We start from the raw sequence: 25,987 nt of genomic DNA on the forward strand, positions 1-25,987 counted from the left end.
CCATGGTCTTTCAGGAACCAAAGTACCAAGGGTCCACATAATCCCAACCAAAAGCCTTCTTAGTGAAGTCATCCCAGACAGAGAGTGAAACAGAGAGTCTCTTCTTGGCTGAGCAGGTGAGAAGGACAGAGGAATGGAACATGCTAGAATGTGAACTGTGAATCTGTTGATTATAAAAATGTATCCTTGATGCACAATCCCCTCTGATTCCCTTAGGGTACTGCCTGATTCTCCGTTCCCAGCCTTTGATGCAGCGCCCTTGACCAGGAAGTAGCCCATTCTGCAGCCCACCCCCCCAGAACTCTCCATGACTCCCTCCCTCTCCTTTCCCAGTGCCCCCCTCCGCCACCTCTACCTCAATGGTATATTGCTCGAAGATGCGCAGCTGCAGGAAGATGTCTAGCTTGATCTTCCGCTCGTGGAACAGCTCCTCCATCTGTACCTGGGCATCATCCAGCTGCTGAAGGACTGACTCAATGTGGCTGATGGAGCTGCTGTGGGGTGTCTTGTTGTTGGACACAGCCGAGTCCCTGTGGCAGAGTGGGGGAGAAGGGAGGGGCCTTTCCATGTTAAAAGTGATATAGGGGCAGGGGGCCTTCCTCATTTGAGCAAGGTGGATATGAATCAACAGGATCATTCAAGATATTTATCAAACTCCTACTGTGACCCTGGCACTATCTCCTTAGTAGGTGAACCAACGATACTTGTATCCTCTTTGGGGTTCATAGCACTGTAGCTCGAGACTAGCTGCTCTCCTCTTTATTCCTCAGAACTCTGAAAGCCATCAGACAAAGGAATGCATGGAAAGGGCTCTACAAAGCATAATATATTAAGGACATGGAATGGTTCCATACATATATGTAGCCTAATATGCAGAGTTTTAATACACACACATACACATGCATATGAGTAGACACATTAATCACAATGAGTAAGAGTAGACAAATTAAAGGCATATGAAAAAAAATCACCCTTCCTAGTTTTATCTCACAGGATTGCTATTAAAATAAAATGAGATCATGGCTACCAAAATTATTCATCTACTTTATAACGCTATGCCAAAGTTATGGGCTGGTGTTATTCCACAAGCTCCAAGCTGTAGTTAGGAGAACACAGGATCTGGAGGCCACAAGCCCAGATTGTCCCCACTCTGCACACATGGGCTTGTGGCCTTGGGAAATCACCTCCTGGAGACCCCGCTGCCTCCTGAAAAGTGAACTTAATAATCCCTGCTCACTTCTTGGTTTGCTGTTAAATAAGACAGTGAATGGAAATGTGCTCTGTGAGCAGAAACATGCTGTGTTAATAATGGCTGTTAATCTTGAAAGGAAACAAAAGAAGGGTCAAGTGCTGACTGGGGCATGGGCCTAGCTGGGGAGAGTAGAGGACAGGGCACAAAAGGCTGGGACAACAGCAAAGTTTCAAAGAGGATGAGTTCCGATTTGGATTTGGGCGTTAAAAGAAAAGGACGACCCCAGCCAAGCAGGTAGGAGGGGTGCACTTTCTGAGCAGCAGCGTCTATACAAAAGTGGGAGGGGAAGGTGGCATGTCATAGAGGGGAACAAAAAGTAAACAAATTGAGCTGCTCAGAGAAGTAAAGGGTGGTGAGGCCTCCTAAGAGATCATTATAATAGGAAAATTACAGGAGTTCAGAAGTTTAGATTCTATATGGCCCTAAAGCTTGAAATAGATGGGCACATTCATTATCTAGTGGCATCCTGGTTTCTTGTACAATGTAAGAGGTTGGAGGACAAACCATCAGCAGGTTTTCTGAAAACCAGTCCTTTTAGCCTGTGTTTGTCTCAGAAGCAGCAGGATCTGAGCTCATCCTATATTTCTGAAGGGGGCATAAGGCCAGTTGTCAGGAGCTCCTCCTTCTGTCATTCTGAGAGCTCCTGATTCCACCTGCAACTCTGGCCTATTTGGGCACAAAACTCCACCATTGCACAGACACCCCAATCATGAAAAGAATATAAGGCATGCACCTGATATGCTGAATTATGCATTTGTTGAGGACTTTGCTGTTGGAAGGATATGCTTGTTCTTTCTGACTGATCCTCTCAGACTTTTTTCCATCACAAAGCTTCCAGAAGAAAGAGAATGATTTCTGACCATTTTGTACAGTACCTATGTCAGCATCTCACTCACTGGGAATCACAGAAATGATGCAAAAACCACCTTAGGTGCATCAGTAATGATTGCCAGAAAAGTCATGGAGACCTAGGGAAGATGTGTTGAGGCATCCTGCCCATTTCCACTAGGCACCATTCACTTCTTTTCTTCTTTGACTAGTCTTGAAATTAGGGAGGGGATCCTAGGCTAGAGTCAGGCTAATGAGGGAATACATGGTCACCAGGTTCTTGATCACACACCTATGGTCCTCTCTGACATCCATGGAATTTAAACCTGTAGAACGGCCATCAGCCATGTCACTACCTTCACCATTACAGAGCAGCCTTCAGCCCTTAGGCATCATGCAAGGTTGGCAGTTGAGAGCAAATGTCATCCCCACAGACCCAACTCACACAGAATGGAACTGACCAAGTTTATGAAAAGTTATTTGGAGAGAAAACACTAAGCATCACAAAATTCTAGAGCTGACAGAGCTCCTAGAAGAACCTCCTTAATTACACAGACAAAACAGCTGAGGGCCAGAGAGATTAAGTGACTGCCCGTTATTTGGAATTTTTTTTCAGAAGCAAAAACAGTAGGGTTTCCTAGCTAGGCAGACAAAACTCATGTATGATATATTTGTAAAGATGAGCTGGAGGAAGAAGGGAAAGAGGCTGTCTTGTTAGTATGCAACAGGAGGATTCAAAACATCTCATGTGCATGTTTGGAATAGACATGATTAATTTCCAACAGAAAAACATGCCAGGGCTATCTCCAGGTAAGTTTTTCATTGTTTAATTGGACAACTGGTACAGGGTGGGGGAAGCCCTCTCCAACTGAAGTAATTCCCTCAGGGCCCAGCGCTGGCCTGGGACTTGCTGATGAGATTATTCCTGTCTGGAGCTGGCAGAGGTCCCAGCACTGGGTGATTTTAGGATAGAACAAGTCCCTGCAGGCAGACATCATTAGCACCGTCAAGTCCTATTTATACAGCACCTGGGCACAGGGGTGGTCCTGAGGGCTTTCTCAAGGCCTCACGACACTTTATCTGAGGAGCCAGCGCCCTTGACAGGGATAGGAACCTGGATATTGATGCCAACAGAAAGGAGTCAATGGTGTGGATGATTCTAAATGAATAGAAGGTTTTAGACAGGATTTTCTTTCTCAGTTATGTTTGTTTAAGTTGATACAGAAGGAGTTATATTTTCTGGCCAGCAAGGAATGGTGGAAGGGTCATACGTGGGTAATGGAGAACAGAGTGGGATGACAATACAAACTCTCTATATCCTCATGGAGGACGGCTTTGGATCCCCAAAGCCAACCATTTTTGCCAGCTGGGGCACTAGAGTTCAGAGTTCAGCCTGAGATCAGATACCAAATAACACTATACTCCATAATGGCTATTTCTCCACCTGACCAAATATGCCATAACTCTTTCTTGTTTTTTAAGTTTTATTTATTTATTTTGAGAGAGACAGCATGAGCAGAGGAGGGGCAGAGAGAGAGAGAGAGGGAGAGAGAATCCCAAGCAGACTCCATGATACCTGTGCAGAGCCTGAAGTGGGGCTCGAACTCACAAACTGCGAGATCATGACCTGAGCCAAAACCAAGAGTCAGATGTTTAACTGAGTGAGCCACCCAGGTGCCCCGAATATGCCATAATTCTTAATGAAGATGTTATTATTTTCTGTTGAATGTTGTTAACTTTTGTACTTATGTTACTTATTGATTGCTAAATAATAGCATGAATGATAAATAATTCCTTGAAACATCAGAGATTTTCCATTTACTCTCATTCTAAACTCTAGCTGGGTATGGCACAGGCATTTTCATATCTGACAGATGGAGAAACTGAAGCTCACACAAGACCACAAAGCTGGTGGTGGCTGAGCCAAGACTGGGACATGACTTATCTCACATCTAGTCGAGGGCATTTCCCACTGGAAAGCACTGCCCATGCTGACCTGGCCTCGCTGGGCTCCCCCAGGGAGGGAGGCGCTGACCTGAGCTGCTGGATAAGGTCTTCGCCTTCCTTGATGACATTGAGCGTGGCGTCCAGAGTGGCAGTCTGCTGCTGCTGGAACTGCTTGATCAGTTCCTGGACCGCATCCACTGAGTCTGCACAGACGTCCTCCAGCATCTCCTTCTGAAGGTCTTCCATCCATGTCCACAACTGTGGGGGAGAGAGCAGAGACCCCACTCAGGGCAGACAGGAGAGGCCAGGGGTGGAGCAAGGACAAGATAGTTGGGACAGGGGTCACCCAGCCTACCCTCAACCAGTCAGTGCAATGTCAGACTATCATTCTCATCAGCACACCTATATTTATATTCATTACTCATCTCTGCTAAGTTTACTCCATTAATGGTTCCATTCCCTAAGGATGATCACCACCTCTGGCTTAACCTCCCTGTGGTTCAGGGAAACTTATAATCTTAGAGCAAGGTTGATTGCTCATCTTTGAGAAAGTAGGAAGAACAGAGGGCTGGTGATAGACATATATTATTTCATCTTTCAGAAAGGAGGATTCTGCACACCTCAGGCAGCTAGATGCTGATTCCTAGAAATGTATCATGATTTTGGAAATACGCAAAAAAGAATGTGATGCTCCATAAGAACCAAATGAAGATTAATTTTAAAAATATGTGCTATGCTAAATTATTTGTTCCTTTTCAGGGCTACTAGGTTGGTTAGAAGGTTGAATGCTAAAAATGTAGCTTATCTTAATTTCAATATAAGTATGAGACATTTCCCCCATGATATTCAAAGCACTGAAATGTAGTCAGGGTGATATGACTGGTCAGACAACTTTAAAAGAGCTAAGTGTAATGTTTTGAGCAGAATAAGGATTAGAAATGATGAAGAGTTGAACTGAATTCTGAAAACTCATGTAATGATAGCTCTTCCTCATACAGAAACTAGGTCTCCAGTGGCCTGCCACAGTGCTCTACTGCTAATTACTCCTCTGGAGCATGCTCATAAAATGATGGAGGGAAAGACAAGTCTGATGCTTACTTAAAAATAAGGAATCTTCACGTGGCTATCCAGAAAGATCAGCTCAGGGCTCTACCAGGGGCGGGGGGTGGGGGGAGGGAAACAGTATAGAGAGAAAATTGATAGAATCAGAAGATGTGGATTTTGGCCTCTGTTCTTCCTATAACTCGTGGTGCCTTTGAGTAAATCACTTCACCCTTGCCCATCTATGACCTCGTGTGTAAAAAGGAAAGCATTAAATAAAATGGCTAATTGCCTTCTGGCTCTAACATTTATGTATGTCTTCCATGTTAAGAACACGGATAAACATCCATCTCAAGAATATCATCTCATCTAGTTAGTTCTCAGGATGGTAAATCATGGTATGGCCTTTGTAACTAGAGATAAGAAAAGAATCAATAAAGAGAGACAAAAATAGTCTTCAAGTTTCAGACAAGTTATTCTTTGTTCTTCAGATAGGAGAGGCTCTGGATGTGACAGAAGAGGGTGAGTTAACAAGAACACTAAGCCGTAGAGGTAGCATGTAAGAGGGTATAAAGAATGTCCTTCTTTGACAGGTGAGAAACTCTCTGGGCCTTAGTTTTCTAATCTACAAAATGGGAGTAACATCTGCCCTGCTCATCAAAGACTATGGATATTAAATTATTTAATTATTATTAATGCTTTAAGTAAACATATAGCATTATTAATAAGCTCATAGTGTTGTGATTATAGCTGCAAGGAATACAAATTATTATTATTCAGTGTTCCTGTCATTTAGCAGTTAATAATCTGGTTGTAATTCAGTTTATTTCCTTTAAAAATAACCTTTTCTATTATAAAAACATAAAACAGGTTTTCCAGACCATATAAGCTGGATTCATATTTCTATAAGTATGAGTGTATTTATTACAAATCAGTATGAAATCAGGAAGTTCAGGATATTGGTCACTGTTGCTTCTTGTTATTTCATACTTTATGGCTGCCATTTTGCCTGGAGACCAAAAGCATTTTCTAAAGGTGCTGAAGTCCCTGGGTAAAAGATAATGGGTTCTCTGAAAAACTACTGGATACAGAGGCAATATAGCATGTAGCATGGTTAAGAATTTCAAACCCCCGTGGTTCCTGGGTGACTCAGTTTGTTAAGCATCCGACTCTTGATCTCAGCTCAGTCTTGATCTTAGAGTCATGAGTTCAGGTCCCACATTAAAAAAAAAAAAAAAAAGAGTTTCAAACCACAGTTCTACCATGTATCAGCTATATAAGCTTGGGCAAATAACCTACCCTGTCTGCACCTCAGTTCCTCAGTATTCCTTATCAGTAAAATGGGGATAATAGTAGTGTTTATCCCCACAGAGTCATAAATATTACTAATTTGATATATATGTGTGTGCATGCATGTCTGTGTGTATATATACACAAATAAGTGAGATATATCTATATCTATATAGATATCTGTATCTATATATATCATTTAGAAACAGTACTTGGTATATAGCAAATGCTAGATACTATATTTAAAAGATATTTTTGGGGGCACTTGGGTGGCTCAGTCAGTTAAGCATCTGACTCTTGATTTCAGCTCAGGTCATGATTTCATGGTCGTGAGATCAAGCCCCGAATCAGGCTCTGTGCTAGGCATGGAACCTGCTTAAGATTCTCCCTCTCTCTCTCTCTCCCTCTGCCCCTCTCTGCTCTCTCTCTCTAAAAAAATAAAAAATAAAAATAAAAAATGTATTAAAAATTTTTTTTTAAATGCTTGTTTATTGTGTGTGTGTGTGTGAGATAGAGAGTGCAAGCAAGGGAGGGGCAAAAAGAGAGGGAGAGAGAAAATCCCAAGCAGGCTCCTTGCTCAGCACAGAGGCTCACACAAGGCTTGATCACATGACCATGAGATCATGACCTAAACCAAAATCAAGAGTCAGGCACTTAACTGACTAAGCCACCCAGGCACCTCAAAAATAAAAGATATTTTTGATGCAAGCCACCCCTAGGTCCAACTAGAAGGCAGAGGGAAAGTGTGAAATATTTCTTCCATTTTTAACTGGTAAAAGATCAACACTGGATTTGGTCCTTCAGAATTCTAGGCTGAGCTGGGCCTCTCTTTGCTGTTTTTGCTGCTTTGTCCTGGGATGTCTAAGGAAAGCCTAGAGACTGGAAAACCTAGATATTTCTGAAGGTAAGAAAAAAGGGGGGGAGAGGAGGGGAGAGGAGAGGAGGGGAGGGGAGGGGAGAGGAGAGGAGAAGAGAGGAGAGGAGAGGAGAGGAGAGGAGAGGAGAGGAGAGAAGAGGAGAGGAGAGGAGAGGAAGAAAAGATGTGAAGAGAGAGAGATAAAACCTGGACACCAAGCCTGTCATGTAAGAGAAGGAAAAGAAACTCAATGTCTCAAGGGAGGACAGGCATTGAGATAGAAGACTGATCAGGGTAAGGTTGGCACTCATTGTTACAGGAATAAGAGAGAAAAGAGGCGTATATGAATCTTGAGAATTTTATTTGAATTAAGATAATTTTGTTCTCAGTACCATCCCTAAGCTATTTTAATGGCTTCATAGCCTTCCCCCCCCCCCCTTTATTTATCCTTAATAGAACTTGAACACTTCTGGTGTAGATGTACAGAAGAAAGCATCATTCTTTCTGAGGACATCCACCATGATTCATGGCAGTCCCTCCTCCTGATGGTCATGCAGTTAAAGAGCAGGGACAAAGACAGAACTTTCCAGATAAAAATGAGGTGTCAGTGTTACAAACAAGGGGACCAGGAAAACACTAGGGACATATGAGGATACACTCTGGCCTCTGAAGTCAATATTATTAAAACAACATGTCCTCCCCCAAAATATTCTTTGACCAGTGAACTGAAACTGATTTCTCACACTTCTGTTCCCATATTCTATTGTATTATAAACAAAGTCTTGTCTAAGGCAGAGTGAAAACCTACTTCCTACTAAGGAAAATCAGCTAAGAGATAAATAGTAAGATACAATACTCAGTGCAGCTCAGCCCAGTGGTTAACAGCTTGATAAGAAAAGGAAGCAGTCTACATTCAAGAGTTTAAAATGTCAAATAAAATTGTTAGTGATTAAAGACAATTTGACTTGGAGATAGTGAAGGGGACTTCAACACCAAATACAAAGGGTTAGTGACATCTTTCTCTGTTTTTCCTTCTGTTAAAAGAACAAACAGAAGGAAAGGAACTCTTGAATGGAATTGATATTTACTAGTGATAATTCTTGATTCTGCCGTTGTCGGGCTATTCCGTGAGCATGGGAAAACTACTTTACTTCAACTACTTCATATTTAACATGGTGTGTGCATGTGTACACATGTATATGTGTGGTCTCTCCAGCTTGTCTCTAAAATTCCTTCCAGCTCTAACATGCTATGGTGTCTCTTAAGGCTGAGGTCAAGGAGAGGGTAGTAAAGAAATGATTAATGTGTATTGAAAGATCGAGGAAGTAAACATATTGTATACAATGGGATTAAGGTTTCTTATTGCCAGGGGAAAGGGAGAAGGTTGGAATAAACTTTTTTGTGTTGAATCAGAATTTTAACTCTACGTATGGGTATTTTATATTATAGATATATAGATATAGACAGATAAACACAGGTGTGTGTGTGTGTGTGTGTTTAAAAAAGAAAGAAAGAAAGAAATGCCTCTCTCAACTGCAACTCTGCAGTCACAACTTAGACACTGAGACATCCGAAGTCCAAAAAGTTTAACACTAGTTTGAGGATAATTGTGATACCAAGTTAAGACACTATTTACAACCTAGAAAGCTTGAGTAGTGAGTCACTTGCAATCCCATGAGGCCACATGTACACAGTCACCTCCTGGTGGCAGCAAATTTAAATTGCAGGCTCATAATTCTGAATAAGCACCTCCGAGGCATAAAGTGGACAGAACTGAACATTAGTGTCACTAAACTATGAGTAAGGATCAATATTCCTTTCCTAGGCTGCAATTTTCCTATCCTGTGCGTTTCCTTCTGTGTATGTGTCCATCTGACTTATCCCTAAAGAGCATGCCTAGGTTGCTTTGAAAAGAATTCACATCAGAGAGCTGCTTCTGTTACTAATTTACTAATTATCAGGCAGCACCAGTGAGACCTAGTCAGAATGGTCTCTCTCTCTCACTTCAAGCTACAAGAAGCAACGACTGCCAGAACTGGGTAAAATCATGGAGTGTGTGAGGTAATCAGTAACAGCAACCATGTATTTTTTTTCCCTATTGTTCTCCATTTTGCTTTCTCTCCCCTAGGGTAATCCTCTTTATCTTCTGCTTATTGAGAGTCTCACACATTAGCACTGCACTTTCTCCACTAATCCAGTGCTTCAGAATGACTCTCACATTTCAGCCATTTCCAGACGTTCTTCTTGATCAAACATACCTGTACTGTGACCCACCCCTTTAGGGGTCTGCTCTTTGGTTGGCAATGAATACTTGGTCCATGTTGATATACATACTTAGAGGCTTTATGTGTTCTTTCTCTCAGAGAACACATGTGGTTGTGGCCCCAAATACCTATACCCAAAGAATGGGCCTAACTTGAGAAGTTTGAGAACCTTCTCAGGGGTAAAGTTAAGGAAGACTTAAAGTTAGTTAGAAGCCTACATAAGGTTAGTCCTAATAGTGAACCAGTGAATTTAGGAGGGGCCAGCCCATGGAGCCTATGCTGCCTGCAAAGTGGGACAGCCTGAGAAAGAGGCAATGGAAAAAGGCAGTCAGGAAGGGACAAGGAAGGGAGATACTAGGAGGTTTTTAGAAATAATGAGGCTTATGGATAAGTGGTTAAGGAAAGAGGTATTTTACTCTATCACTTTCACCTGCTGATTGGCTAGTCCATCTGCACAGCCCTGGCCGCCACTGTGATGATACAATCGACTGCCCCAAGATGTCTAATGGACACTAGTTCCACAGGGTAAACTGCCCCTCCCTCATTTTGAAGAGATCATTTTTCTTTGGCATCAACTATCAGCTTTTATTTCTTCGATAAGCACCATGACAGTTTGGCAACTGAAATAGAGGATGAAGCAGTCTTGATCTTGAGAGTATCATCCCTTTTGAAGACTGATTTAGTTTTGGTTCTATGGTGGGTGGTGGGTAGAGAAACATGTGTACACATGAGGGTCTTGAGAAGTGTGTGTTTGTGTGTGTGTGTGTGTGTGTGTGTGTGTGTGTGTGTGCCTGTTTGAGCAGGAAATAGCATGGAAGAATGATTTCACAAGGTTGGAAACAAAGAGAAATGGGCATTTAGTTAAGCTGTGTAATAAAGAGTTGAGGTTGATTATCTTGGCCACATTCTTCAGTTAATTTGACTCTCATATTATTACTACAAAAATACCTAAAAAGGGATATTTTGAAAGCCCAGAAACTGCAGTATTTCCATGGAAACACAGCAAGGAAGGAGAATTCTGTCTGGACAATCTCTGCAGAGCAGATGACACCTGCTACAAATGCCTTCTCCCTGGACAAAGAAAATGAGGACCTGGGTAAATTCTCCTTACATGCTTCCTCACTCTCCAGAACAGCAAAATGCCAGCTGCCCTCCTGTCCCCAGGCAAAAAGAAGCTATTTGAAAGTTGAGCACAATATATACTAATACCTGAGGCTTTGCAAGCATAGGAAGGTCCCAGGCACATGTTTGTCACCTCTCTTTATAGTGTAACTTTTCTCTCCAAGTAGGGATGACAAATTTTGTTTTTGTAAAATAACATTATTGGGATTGTTATTTTCAGCTGAAAATATCATTGAAGAAAAGTTATAAAACCAAAAAAAAATGCAAAAGAAAATTAAATCACCCATAACATTTAACTTCTTTGTATATTTCTTTCTAGTCTTTATTCTATGTGCATATCAAAATTGTGGTCATGCTGGATATACAGTTTTTTATGTATTTATTTTTGGGACAGAGAGAGACAGAGCATGAACGGGGGAGGGGCAGAGAGAGAGGGAGATACAGAATCGGAAACAGGCTCCAGGCTCTGAGCCATCAGCCCAGAGTCTGACGCGGGGCTCGAACTCACGGACCGCGAGATCGTGACCTGGCTGAAGTCGGACGCTTAACCGACTGTGCCACCCAGGCGCCCCTACAGTTTTTTATGTATTATACTACAAGCCCTTTCTCATGCTATTAATGAACTTTTACAATGTGATTTATAATGACTGTATAATATTTCACTAGCTAGATGCACTCTGATATGTTTAATGGATCACTCAACATGGAATATTCAAATAGTTTCTAATTATTCAAATTATGAATAACACTGCAATAAAATGGTTAGAAGATTTTAACCTTCCAGACTCGTATGGCCACCAAGAATTCATAAAGCAGGACCAGTAGGATTAAACAGAGTCTTCAAATCTGCAGAAGAAATGGGCCTGGAGCATATCTTTTTCATATTTTCCTCCTGTTTCCTCTCTGAGTCTAAGTAGAACAAATCTTTTGATGTAGGAAGCAGGCAAAAGTAAAATTATGAACTTCAGCCTGGGGAGTCACAGGAAGTCTAGGTTAAATCACTTAGGAAGATGGATGCTCAGTTCCTGCTCAGAAATCTCCTGTACAGGAGGCTCTAATTCCTTCAAATTTATATCCCACAATGCCATTCTATTACACACTGGCATTAATGCAAAAACTCAGAAAATGATTGTATGCAAGCAGAAATGAAGAGAGAAAAGGAAGGAGGAAAGGAAAGAAGAAGAAATTAGCCCTAACTAGGCAGGAAGCATCTCTGACAGTACTTATCAGCATCTGTCTCCCACACCCACAACCTGGCAACACTTTACATTTCTCCGCTAAGATCCACCCTCCCCCTCAAGGCCTGCTTTGGAGATTGGAAATGTAAAGAGAAAAAAGAAGAGTAAGGAGAAGGAAGAAGAGCAGACGAGGAAAGGAGATGCAGGAGGAAAACAGAAGTGTGTGGAGCAGCAGGGGCAAGTGTGAACAGTCTTCAGGAAGCCAGGTAAAATCTCCTCTGTATGACTTAGAAGCTCCGTAACTTAGACAGACTCTTTAGTGAGCCTGAGTTTTCCCACTTGAAAGTATGTTTAATAAAATCTAGATCATAAGATCGCCATGAGGATTCCATGTGTCTGGCACATAGTAGGTACCCAATTAAAAAAATGCTACCTACTACACATTGAGTGCTCACAATGAGCCATATCTTAGGTCAGGTCTGTCACTTCGGTGTATTACTTCAGACTGAATTACTATTATTTATTATTATTGTTATCAACATCAAATAAAGAAGAGGAGAAGAAGAAAGGAATTTTGAATTCACTTTAGAACCATCAGGGATCTCAGGGCCACTGAATCCAACAGCATGATTTTATAGATGAGGCAGCCCAGGGCCAGAGGCACGGTGATCTGCACAAGCTCACCTGGTTCTACAGCAGCAGAATCTGGACTAGGATCCCAGCCTTCTAGCTCCATGTACAGAAGGTGGGAGATATAGCTAAACTGACTTCATCTTCCATCTCCCTAGGCAGCTAGCACCCCCACAGCCTTCACGAGGAATATGACTCCTGTTCATTCATGTTCCATTCCATCACCCACAGGCTCATAATTAGAGGAGAATACACATGATTTTGGTTTCAGAAACCATTATTAAGAATCGGGTGAGCCACAAGCGAGCAGACAACCAGGCAGGAAACCTGGATTAAAGCTAATCCCCTTGCTTTACAGACACTCATCAGAGAGGGGCTGTGGATCCCACAGAGAGGAAGCAGAGCCATCTTCTGGGAGCTCACAGCCCCTTCATCTGCCTGGGGAATCTCAGTTTAGAAAACATTATCTTTTCATGTTTTTCTCTGATAGGCACTGCAACAATTTGCATTCATTCCCACCAAGTGTCAGAAAAGCCTGTGAAGTAGTAACAACCAGGCTTCTTAATGCATTTCAAATATCACAAATCAACTTAATTAAGTAGGGTTAATTTTTTTTTTCTGAGAAGCAATCACACTTTAATTAATACTCCATTAAAATGAATTCCTGGGGGAACAGAAGCATGCATACACCTAATGAGTTCATCTGCCAAGGGTGTTATTATAGAAGATGCTAAATGTGCCTCCTTACTGGCCACTTACTCAATTTCAAATGCCCCCATGTTAATCAGAAATGAAAAGCAATTGCAGGTTTGCAACCCAACTCCTTTCTGGGAGCCTCTCTGCCCTGCCAACGGTGGAACACAATCCGTTCTCCCCTTTCCCGTCTCTGCTTTGTGAATGATTCAGGACCAGATTTTAGCCCAGCTGGCTTCCTCCTGCATGGAGGGTACCTCAGTCTCCCTTCCGTCACTGGCCACCACTCCACAATCAGACAAGTTGAGAAGCAACTCACATTAACATCACCACCCTGGAGCAGACCTCATTAAGAAGATTTAATTCTCTGTTTTAAAAAAATAAAAGAAAAGCATAGAACACATTTGCAAACTCTGTACGTTTCTTGCTGGTAGCAAAGATGATCAAAGTTTTGCAGGACTGATTTCTGATAGGAAACAGCAACCATAAGAAACTGGGTATGGGGGGGGGGGGGAAGGGAGTCTCTGCTATTTTACGTTTCCTCTTGCAGTGACTATTTCTATACTAGGGATCCCCCAGTTTCTCTAGCTGCAGACTGAATGCTCTAGCAGACTCCCTAAACTACCTGCCTGGGTGGCTCCCTCCTCACTAGAGATGAGAAGGAAATGTTTCATTTTGGTTGAGACCTAAATACAGGTAATCAGGAGCAAATTGTTAGTATCATCACTGTCAGGAGGTTAGTAACCCCAAGACCACCCAGGCCCCTGGGCATACCTTGGAGGCCGTTTTTTCCTGGGAAACTGCCCTGACCCTTGCCAGAACAAATCAACCCAGCCAACGCCCCCTTTCCATCGACTCGCCTTACCTCTTTGGTGTGCGTGTGGAAGGAGACAGACATGTCCAGGAGAAGCTTCCGCTGTTCCACCCTGCGCACAAAGTCCTGGATGCGCACCTCCAGGTGTCGAGCTGCCTTGTAGATCTCCTCGGGGTCACATTCCCCCGTCTGAGCCAGCTGCTCTGCAGCCTCTAGGAGCTTGTCCGCGTTGGTGTAGGTATTCTGCCAGCAGCAACAGTGAGGGAGAGTCAACTTGCAGCCACTGACTGAGAGCTTCACGCTTTCCCCCAGCCCACCCGGGGCTGCCCAGAGCTGGAGCCTAGGGTGTAGGCGCTAAGCACACAGCTCCCTGATCTGGCAGCAGAGGAGCTGAGTGCCAGGCTTGCCCGCCGCCTCTCAGCAAGCTAGCAGCCTTCCTGGCAGCTCAGCATAAATGGGCACTAGCTAGGTGCCTCCTCCGTTCCCGGGATTTCTCAGAGGTGGGGTGTCCCTGGAAAGAAGCGAGGAGACAAGGCAAGAACCCCCTCTCCCATGTGCTCTGATTCCCCACCCTTGTGAAGATCCATCATTGCCTTCACATCTCAGGCTGTAACTGCCAGAGTCAGAAATACCTCATCCACAAAGATCGTCTGTGTTTCTACGTGAGAACACCAGGGAAACAATAACTGGAAGGCTTGTTCGACTTTCTCCCCCAAGTTCCCCGTAACTACTGGTGTTTATCTTTTGGAACAGAGCTATCTCTTTATAGGGGAAGAGGTCAAGCAATTCCAGGGATCTGACAGAAGGAAGCAAGCGGCCACAGTCAGAGTGAGGAGATGCAGGCTATTCCCTGTGCACCCAATGAAGGCTTAATGTTTGCAGGAAGACTGGGGAGGAGCCTGGTGATTTCATCATAAACTACTCCATGCACATGCACACGCACGCACGCACACATGTACACACTCTCTCAATCCATGTCTGTACACACCATGCTATTCTCTAGAGCATTTAAAAAGGCAACCAGCTTATAATTATTATTCATCAGGATGGGAGTCACTGCCTTTATAATAGTTATGCCATGGATTCAACTTTTCCTCAGCAGGCTTCCCTTAAAAAAGACCTGATATACCCTGATTTAGAACTGGTGAGTCAAGTGTATATTATATTTCTTAATATCCCTGCAGTCATACAATGCCCTATAGAGTGCTAAATAAATGGATGCTGGTAACCATGCAAATCTTGTAGCAGAAATAGTATCAAATGCAAAGTGAGTGGAGAATGGAGATGGATTTATGAGCAATGACGGTGGAGAAGTGGCCTTTAGTGTCCACAGAATTTTGTTTTTATTTAACTTACCTGAAGATCTGGGCATTAAAGACTGAATTGTACTTCCTCCCCAACCCTGGAAATTGACATGTTGAAGCCCTAAGCCCCAGAACCTCAGAATGTGACCTTATTTGGAAAGGGTCATTGCAGATGTAATTAGTTAAGATCAAGTCACACTGGAGTAGAGTGGGTTCTTAATCCAACATGACTGCTGTCCTTACAAAAAGAATGCCATGTGAAGATGAAGCAGAGATTGGGAGATGTATCTACCTGCCAAGGAATGATAAACATTGCCAGTAAACCACCAGAGTTAGGAGAGGCATGGAACACATTCTCCCACATATCCTCAGAAAGAACCAGTCCTGTTGACACCTTTGACCCTGGACTTCTAGGCTCCAGAACTGAGAGAGAATAAATTTCTGTTATTTAAGACCCAGGAAACTAACACACTGGGGTACAAACTTGCAGAGACTGTTGACACAGACCCTTGATTGTACTGGAGAAGATTGGCCGGGCTTCCGCAAACTCTTGTCATGGTTTTAAGAAAAAAAAAAGAGGTTAGAGTGGGAGACAGCCAAAGCATAAGAGACTCTTAAAAACTGAGAATAAACTGAGGGTTGATGGGGAGTGGGAGGGAGGGGAGGGTGGGTGATGGGTATTGAGGAGGGCACCTTTTGGGATGAGCACTGGGTGTTGTATGGAAAACAATTTGACAATAAGTTTCATATATTGAAAAAAATAAAAATTAAATAAATAATTAATTAATTAAATAAATAAATAATAAAAAAAAGAAATACTTAAAGAGGCCACAGTGGATCCTTAAGGAATGCTATCTGAAAAACAATGGCCTAGGGCAAATGCTGTCCCAGGGCAGGTTGAAGTAGGGTGGTAGTGGTACACAAAAAAGAGGAAAAATCCTTTGGCCCCACTTGGGGAATTCATGGAAAAAACATGATCCTTGTGTGAAGAAAGAGGCTTTGCCACTGAGTCAACTAAGGGTATGTTGATTCTGGAAAGCAAATGAAGGAGGTACTCAAAATCATGATGGAAACACCAAGAGAGATGGGAAATGATGGGCAGGAGAGACTTCCTAGGCTGTGGGCCAGGTTGAAGAAGGCTCCTACAGGGCTGTCCACAATTTCTAGTAAATACACCCAGAGCTGATGGGAGAGAGTGTTTTTCAGGAATGTCTCAGATTTTCTACTTTAAACTCTAGGGAATTTCAGGAAACCCCAAAGAAACCCAGAGGTTGTGACTTTATATTTTCTAGGCAGTAAATAAATATTTGTGGCAAAGTGAAAGCAAGCTTACTTGAAAGTTAAGTTTGGGACCAATAAGAGATATATAAAAAACAAAACTGAAGTGCCTACTGTATATATAAAGTAGACAACTTGTCCCAGTTTGTCCGGTACTTTCCTGATTTTATTTTATTTTTTTTTTTTATTTTTTTTTTCAACGTTTTTATTTATTTTTGGGACAGAGAGAGACAGAGCATGAACGGGGGAGGGTCAGAGAGAGAGGGAGACACAGAATCAGAAGCAGGCTCCAGGCTCCGAGCCATCAGCCCAGAGCCTGACGCGGGGCTCGAACTCACGGACTGCGAGATCGTGGCCTGGCTGAAGTCGGACGCTTAACCGACTGCGCCACCCAGGCGCCCCTACTTTCCTGATTTTAACACCAAAAGTCCTATCAATTCTAAGCAAGTTGGGATGGCTCATTATCCTAATACATATCTAATGCTGTGAGTCTTTCAGGAGTACAGATACATATGCAATGTATGCTGCCTCAATAGATTATTGTGTAGTCATCCGTGACATAATATGGCAACACAGAAAACTGAGCAAGTAACACAATAATAATTAAAGGTTAAAGTTCTTTGACATCATGATATAGATGCTGAAAAAATGGAAAAAACTGAAAATAAAAATAGCCAATAATTACTGAATAATTTTCACATGCCAAAGACAATCTAAAGATTTATATGCATATTAACTCACTTCATCTTCATAATAATGCTATGAAGTCAGTACAGCCATCAGCTCCATTTTACACATGAAGAAACTGAGGCACAAATAATTTCTGGCCAAGGTCACATGTTTCATATGATAGAACCAAGATTAAAATCTTTCCTGGTTTCAGAGCCCAAGCTCAAACCATTACACTATTATGTCAGATGAAGAAGGGCCTTGGCTTGCCACACTGAGATGTTTTACCCCAAAGGCAGTAGGAAGCCACTGAACAGTTTTAAGCAGAAGACAGATGTGATGGGTGTATAGCGTATAGAGACATTACCCCGCCTCTATACAGAGTGAAGGCAGAAGCCTAAGGATGGGCAGGACTCAGTAGAGAAGGAAGAGGACTTCTCATTGACAGGACCCACTTTTCTTTATGCCCATGGTACTCTATGTTTATCCCATTCCATAGCCATTTTCAGGCTCACATGTAACAATGTGCTTCAATGGGTATCTTCCTACTGGTCTGTGAGCTCCTTAAATGTAGGTTCCATGTTTCATTCATCTTTGGTTCTTCATGCCAGGAGCTGTGGCTGGTATACTATAGGCACTTATTAAATGTTTGCTGAATAAACAAGGCACAAAGATGGGAATGAGCATGGTATGTTTGATAAGTTGAGTCAACCTGAACAAATTAGACAATGGTAGGAAATCATACTGGATAGGCTGAGAAGAGCTACAGAACACATTTATAAAGAGAAAGGGATAATAAAGACATGTGGGAGGGCAATGGGGTCAATGCTAAAAGCTGTGCTCTTTGCTTTACCTGCTGCTCAGCCTTCCTCCCTGTCACTACCAGAAAGAGGTTCTAAAATTCAGATCCAGTCACACCTCTCTTCTTAAAACTGTTCAGTGGCTTCCCATTGACTTTGGGGTAAAATGCCTTAGCATGGCATGCAAGGCCCTTCTTCATATGATGCTTGCTTTTTCTCTTCAGCTTCAACTCACATTTCTCCCCCTACAGCCTATGAAATAAATTGTTTACACTTCCAGAACTCATTGCACGGAATCCTGCCCCTATTCTTATGGTTGGGATGTTTTCCTCCTTTCTTTTTTACATGATCAACTCTTACCCTTTAAGACCCAGACCAGGCACCACTTCTTCCAGGAAGCCCACCCTCACCTCCACTTCTCACCCAAGGTTGGCTTAGATATGCTCCTCTGAGCTCCCAGAGTGATCTGTGCCAACCTGCCATACTCTAATGCAAATGTTTGCCTTTCTTGTCTGCTTAGGGGCAAATAATGTCTTTCATCTCTTTCCCTTAGTGCCTGGCACCAAGTAAATACTCCATAAATATTTAATGAATTAATTAATATATTAAAGAGTACATCACTCCCCGTTAATCCTAATATTCAATCCTTGGCTCTCATCAACTACTTGGTATAAGACCTTACATGCTATAATTCATATTCAATGTTCAACACCATTTGGTTTATCCTACCTCTTGGCACAGTCTTGAAATAGAAATGTGCTTAGAGAATATCAACTGGAGTATTACCAAAGCACTGTATTGATGCCTATCATCACCCCAAATTGGAGCATGGATCACGACAGGCTTCTGTTCACCTTCTGACCAAATAAACAGCAGTTTCTGCCCCAAGGCCAGAGTTGGACTTCACTGTGAGTACAGTTCCTGGGCATTCTTTGGTTTCCCAGCTGCATAGCCTCTGCCTTGTACTTGACCCCTTATCAACATTACCCAACTGATATGCCAAAAATGGGTTCTAAGAGCTGGGTTATTAATCCTTCAGCCTTTGGGGCTTTCAAGCAAGGCCTGTGATAGTCCTGAGTCAGACATTTGGGACACAGATATAGCTGCAGTTTCTGTCCTTCTCTCCCCAGTCCCTAGGTCAACCAGGTAAAATACCCTAGATATTCAGGCCTTCAGTCTACCTTCCACTCCCTCTGCTGCAGGCCTGGCCCATTATTTTTTTTTTTTTTTGCTTTCTCCTCATGGAAGAAACAGAAACTTCTAGGATAACTTGTCTCTGAAAACAGAGGCATCCCCAAAACACAGGTATGGTTTCCGTTTCCCTGGGCTGAAGCAGAAGGGCAAGTGGCAGGGAGTGGAAGAGGCAGTGAAAATAAACACCTATAGCATCAAGAGTTCATTTCCTTGGTAACATGAAGTTAGCACTCTTGGCTGTATGCTCTGGGGATGAGAAGGATGAGGCCCAGGAAGCAATTTCACTATTCAAAAGAGGTGGTATGGACTGGAGAATGTGACTACCAGAAGACCAGGAGAGAATTTCTTTCCCGATGATTATTTTTCCAGGCTGGTATAGCTGGAACTCATGGGCAGTTAGAGGAAAGGAGCAAATGAGGGGAAGAGAGACATGCACGTACAGGCATTGGGGAAGATACAGACTTAACTCTAGTTTTGACAATAGTGAACGGCAGACAAATCAAGGTGATGCCTAAAATTTTACATTTGAATACTACTTTAAAGTTGACAATAAATTTCTTTCACCTTCTTTCCTTACACAGTCTGGGGGCAGGTATGCAGGGAATGAATCTGGGGGTAAAGAACCACCTGAAAGAATGAAAGGTAAGGGCACCCAGTATTCACACAGGGCTGGAATGGTACCCCTTTCCACCAGTCACACTGGAAAACCTCATGAATCACAGGATATTAGGTAGAGTACTCAGAAGAGTCTTGCCTCAGCAGGGGTAAATAGTTAGCCTTAGACCAAGCACTGCTCTGGTCCTGCCTAACAAATTTTATAAGAAAGACCTAAAAAGACCAAACTTTTTTCAAGTAACTTAACTGTGTCCCAAGACAAAGCTTAAGAATATTTATAGGGGGCACCTGGATGGTTCAGTCATTTTAGGGTCCATCTTTGGCTCAGGTCATGGTCTAACGGTTCATGAGTCCGAGCCCCGCATTGGGCTCTCTACTGTCTGCAGGGAGCCTGCTTTGGATCCTCTGTTTTCCTCTTCCTCTGCCCTTCCCCTGCTTGCTCTCTCTCTCAAAAATAAATAAAAATTAAAAAAAAATTTAGGCATACTTATAGGAGTATAGAAATATTCAGCAACCAGCAAGGTAAAATTCACAGTGTCTGGTATCTAATAAAAAACTACCAGATATACAAAGGATCAGGAAAATATAACCTATGATGAAGACAAAAAGCAATCAAAACTGACCCATAACTGCCATAGATGTTAAAAATAGTAGACAAGGTTTTTTTTAAATGGCTATTGTAACTGTATTTCATATGTTCAAAAGTTAAGTAGAGAAACATAAGACATAAAGAAAAAAAAAGATCTTGCACTTCAAGAGATGAAAAAATACTGGGTTGTATCAAAAGTAGGTTAAACACTGCAGAAGAAAAGATTACTGAACTCAAAAACACAGCAATATAGAAACTGTTCAAATTGAAATGCTGACAGAAAAATAATTTTTTAAAATGAAGCCTCAGTGAGCTGTTGGGACAACTTTAATAAAGCTAATACCCATGTAATTGAAATCCCTAAAGGACAGTATGGGGAGTAGAAAAGATATAAAAGATTTAAAGAAATAATGGCCAAAAAATTTCCAAACATCCACAGATACAAGAAACTAAACTCAACCCAAGAAACCCAAAGAAAATTACACCAAGGTACATAAAAGTTGAATCAAACCAAGTGGGGAAAAAACAGAGAAAAGGAAATCTTAAAAGGGGCCAGAGGAAAAAAAGACGTGCTACACACACACACACCAAATATAAGGATTGACAGCAGACTCCTCATCAGAAGAATACAAGCCAGAAAATAGCAGAGCAATATCTTTAAAGTACTGAAAGAGAAAAATTTTGTCAACTTAGAATTCTTATGCCCAGTACAAATATTTGTCCAAAAAAAAGTGAAAATAAAGACATATTAAGACATACAAATCTGAAAAAATTCTTCACCAGCAGACTTACATGACAAAAAAATGTTAAAGGAAGTCCCTCAGGAAGAAGGAAAATGGTATCGGATGGAAATACAGATCCACACACAGGAATGAAGAACGTTAGAAATGTTAACTGTATGGGGAAAAAATGTAAGTTTTTCTTATTATTTAAATCTCTTTAAAAGATAACAATTTAGGGGTGCCTGGGTGGCTCAGTTGGTTAAGTGCCCGACTCTTGGTTTCAGCTCAGGTCATGATCACACAGTTTGTGGGTTCCAGTCCCGTGTCGGGATCTGTGCTGCTGATGTGGAGCCTACTATTCTCCCATTCTCTCTCTCTCTCTCTCTCTCTCTCTCTCTCTCTCTCTCTCTCTCTCAATCTCTCTCTGCCCCTCCCCCACTCACGCGCATGCGTGCATGCTCTCTCTCTCTCCCCCCCAAAATAAATAAATAAAACTTAAAAAAAACATAATAATACAAACATAACAATAGTGTAGCATGGGGTTTACAGCACATGCATAAGTAAAACATATGACAACAATAGCACAAAGGTCACAAAGGGAGAAATGGAAGTGTACTATACTATTGTAAGGTTCTTATACTATATGTAAAGTGGCAAAACATCATTTGAAGGTGAACTGTAATAATTGAAGTCACATATTACAAACAACCCTAAAGCCACCATTAAAGTAACAAAATAAAGAGTTATAGCTAAGAAGCCAACAAAGAGATAAAATGGAATCATAAAAAATTATTCACTTCTCATCATGATAAGTGTATTCTTTAATCCCCCTCATCTATTTTCCCCATCCCCTCACCCACCTCCCCTCTGGTAACAGTTTGTTCTCTACAGTTAAAAGTCTGTTTCTTGGTTTCTCTACCTCTTTATTTCTTTTTTTTTTTCTTTCCTTGTTTGTTTTGTTTCTTAAATTCCACATATGTGTGAAATCATATGGTATTTGTCTTTCTCTGATTGGCTTATTTCACTTAGCATTATACTCTCTAGTTCTACACTAAAAGGATGTTACTGCTTTCCAGGAGATACTGAGGCTGGAGTGACTGCTAATGGGCACAGAGTTTCTTTTGGGGGTGATGAAATTGTTCCAAAATTAACTGTGGTGATATTTGCATAACTCTGTGAATACACTTGCAACCATGGAATTGTATACTTTAAAAGGGTGAATTGTGGGGCACATCAGTGGGTCAGTTGGTTAAGCGTCCAACTCTTGATTTTGGCTCAAGTCATGATCTCATGGTTCATGAGATCGAGCTCTGTGATGGGCTCTATGCTGACAGCACAGAGTCTGCTTGGGATTTTCTCTCTCCCTCTGTCTCTGCCCCTCCTCTACTTATGGTCTCTCTCTCTGAAAATAAATAAATGCACTTAAAAATAAATAAAAGGGTGAATGGTATGTATGTGGATTATATCTCAATAAATCTGGGGTTTTTTTTAAGGAAAAAAAATATTCAATTAACCCAAAACAGGAAGAAAAAGGAAGAGAGAAATAATTGAGAATAGATGAAACAAAATGGAAAAAATATAACAAGATGATAGACAAACATATCAATAGTCACATTAAATATAAGTTATCTAAACACTACAATCAAAAGGCAGAGATTGTCAGGTTGGATAAAAAGGCAAGCCCCAACTATATGTTGTCTACAAGGAATGCACTTCAAATGTAAAGACACAAATAAGTTAAAAGTAAAAGGGTGGAAAAAATATAGCATAATAACACTAATCGAAAGAAACTGGGGTGACTTTATTAATATCAGACATAGTAGATTTCATTGCAAATCATATTACTGGGGAAAAAGAAATTCATTTCATAATGATAAAGGGGTCAATTCATCAAGAGGACACCATAATCCCAAACATATATGCACCTACTAACAAAGCTTTAAAATACATGAAGCAAAAACTGATACACTTTCAAGGAGAAGCATACAAATCCACAATTATAATCAGACATTTAATGTCCCTCTCCCAATAATTAAACAGAACAAGTAGAAAGGAAATTAGTAAGGATATAGGAGATTTGAAGACTTGATCTAACTGATCTGACATTTATTAACACTCCACCCAACAAGAAAAAAATGTATATTCTTTTCAAGTGCTCACAGAACATTTACCAAGATAAACCATATTCTGGGCTAATAAGCAAGTCTCAAAAAATTCAAAAGGATATAGTCATACAAAATATCTTCTCTGATCATAACACAATTAAATTATAAATCAATGATAGAAATATCACTGGAAAATCCCCAAAGAGTTGGAAACTAAAGAACATACTTTTAAATAATTTATGGGTCAAAGAAGGCAATATAAGTTTATCAGGTACCTACAGGTGTTCTAGGCATTGTATTAGTCTCTTAATATACTTTACCTCTAAGCTTTAGGATATTGTAAGATGGGCATTATTAATTACATTTTTCAAATGAGAAAACTGAGGCTCAGAAAGATGAAGTAACATGTTTGAAGTATGTTACATAGCTAGACAATGGCAAGTCATGTCTCTGAATATAACCTCCAGGACTTTTCATTAAACCATGTACCTCTCTAAGATTCAGTGTAAAACTCTACTTCTTCTGCTTCTCTGCTACTTTGCATTATATTTGTTCTTGTGCCTTTGATTTTTTTTTAATTTTTTATATATATATTTTTAAAGTTTATTTATCTTTGAGACAGGGAGAGACAGCATGAATGGGAGAGGGTCAAAGAGAGAGGGAGACACAGAATCTGAAACAGGCTCCAGGCTCTGAGCTGTCAGCACAGAGCCCGACGCGGGGCTCGAACTCACGGACTGAGAGATCATGACCTGAGCCGAAGTCAGACGCTTAACCGACTGAGTCACCCAGGCGCACCATCCTTTGATTTTTAAAATATGATGTTGCAATTATTCTTTTGCAACTATTTTTTGTTTTGTTTTGTTTTGTTTTATTTTGTTTTGTTTTGTAATACACTTTCAAAGTGTACATGGTGACTTCCAGAGAGCATTACATTCTCCTTGAAGGAAAGAGTCCTATATAACTCATTTTTTTCTATTCCAACTACTCATAAATGTTCCTCTTAGGCACAGTGCTCTCCTTTAAACAGGTACTAAACCCCAAAGCTGTGAGGCCCAGCTCTTGTCAGTAGTAATGGTTGGAAATGGACATTTACCATATCTCCTAATGTAGGTAGTCTCCAGTTTAAAAATGAGTAATGACCTAAAAGTTTCTTTGTAAACTTCTTATTTAGTACAGAGAATATATTTTCCATGTAAATGGGAGTTAGATTCCCAGGATAAAAATAAATAAATTCAGTTGTGCACATAATGGGTTTAAAATTTGGTACTAACATTGTACATCATGTACAATTAGTCAACATTTATAACTAGGGTGATACAGGAAAATGCTTTTTAGTTTTCATCCTGCAGCACCAGGCACATATTTCTTCTCCACTTGCTGGTACTCACAGGGGAGGAATGGGATGGACTCTGGCAATGGCAAAGTGGTCTTTGGCTGGAAGCAGTAGGAAAAAAGGAGGAAACTACTTCTTGGAACCAGTGATGGGTTAGCCCACCACATTACACCTGCTAGAAGGACATCTTCCTATGGCTTCCCAAATAAGGCAACAAACACTAGTTGCCTTCATTAAGGCAATTTGTATGTCCAAACAAGGAATGTCTAATGAACATTCCTAATCAGATGCTCCTTAAAGTGGAGACTATCTGTACAAATACTCAGTCTAATAATTGGGACTAATACCAGAATAACTACTATAGATGCCAATATCTCCCAACACAATAGTTTGGGTGTTGAGATTATCTCTGGCTGTATCACACTTACGTACACAGTCACCACCATGTCCCATTCTCATGTGCATCACTACTTGCTAGAGAACATGTTCCTCTCTATATCTGGAACTCTTTAGCACCTTTTCCTATTAACAATAAATGGTATATTTTCAGAACTCCATATTTTTTAAGTAAAATTTTTAAGTAAAGTTTTATTTTTCTACAGTCTAATTTTTATGTGTTTAGGAATGTACCTAGGGGGCACCTGGGTGGCGCAGTCGGTTAAGCGTCCGACTTCAGCCAGGTCACCATCTCGCGGTCCATGAGTTTGAGCCCCGCGTCAGGCTCTGGGCTGATGGCTCAGAGCCTGGAGCCTGTTTCCGATTCTGTGTCTCCGTCTCTCTCTGCCCCTCCCCCGTTCATGCTCTGTCTCTCTCTGTCCCAAAAATAAATAAACGTTGAAAAAAAAATTCTTTAAAAAAAAAAGAATGTACCTAGGTCTAGGAATTCTGAGAAAAGAATATCAGCTATTTTTCACTAGGGTGTTTGTTCTCTCTTACTGATTCCTTCTCTATCCTTCTATTCTGCACCAGCTGTATTCATTTACATGTTATACTTTAAAGAAACTTTGATGTATTTCCTCTCAGCTGTAGGTGGGAAGCTGAATATCCAGTTACTTGCAGGCAAGAGAGCAAAAGAAGCAATGAAAATTAACTGTTAGCAAATTATCTATTTAGTAGAACAACAACAACAACACAAAACAACTTGTTTCTGGACCAAAAGGCAGGGCAATCCTAGAGGCTGCCAATACAGATTGGACAGAAAACATCAGGTCCAGCTTGTAAGAAAGGACTGGTCAAGATTCCAGAAAATGTGGCCACACCTACTAGGCTGAGACAGAAAGCAAGAAAGGACTTTGTCTCTGCCCCTCCCCACCTATGCCTCCAACACAGGGAGAATAGTTGAAGATAGAGACAGGACTGTAGGCAGGCCTGGGAGAGCCAAGACTGGTACTTAGCCTGAACACAAAGAAGAGCAAATATGAAGGGGACTCGAGGCCAGAAATTGTCCCAGAACTCCAGCC

General features: G+C 41.3%; 1 protein-coding gene across 6 annotated transcripts in view; it reads right to left on the reverse strand.

The window, feature by feature from the left end:
• Positions 1-25,987, reverse strand: part of LOC125174690 (kalirin-like) — a 577,730-nt gene that overhangs the window by 172,040 nt on the left and 379,703 nt on the right. For 5 of the 6 annotated variants that reach the window (XR_007155513.1, XM_047874328.1, XM_047874329.1 and 2 more), the window contains exons 11-13: positions 13,967-14,158; positions 4,077-4,285; positions 356-530 (exon numbers count right to left, since the gene is read on the reverse strand). Coding sequence is in view for 5 of the 6 variants with exons in the window: in XM_047874328.1 (XP_047730284.1) it covers positions 356-530; positions 4,077-4,285; positions 13,967-14,158 (576 nt within the window). In the remaining variant the exon portion in view is untranslated. The remainder of the gene's footprint in view (positions 1-355; positions 531-4,076; positions 4,286-13,966; positions 14,159-25,987) is intronic. The other variant, XM_047874331.1, reaches the window with a different exon arrangement.

The sequence above is a fragment of the Prionailurus viverrinus genome, chromosome C2, assembly GCF_022837055.1.
Source record: "Prionailurus viverrinus isolate Anna chromosome C2, UM_Priviv_1.0, whole genome shotgun sequence".
NCBI classification, from domain to species: Eukaryota; Metazoa; Chordata; class Mammalia; order Carnivora; family Felidae; genus Prionailurus; species Prionailurus viverrinus.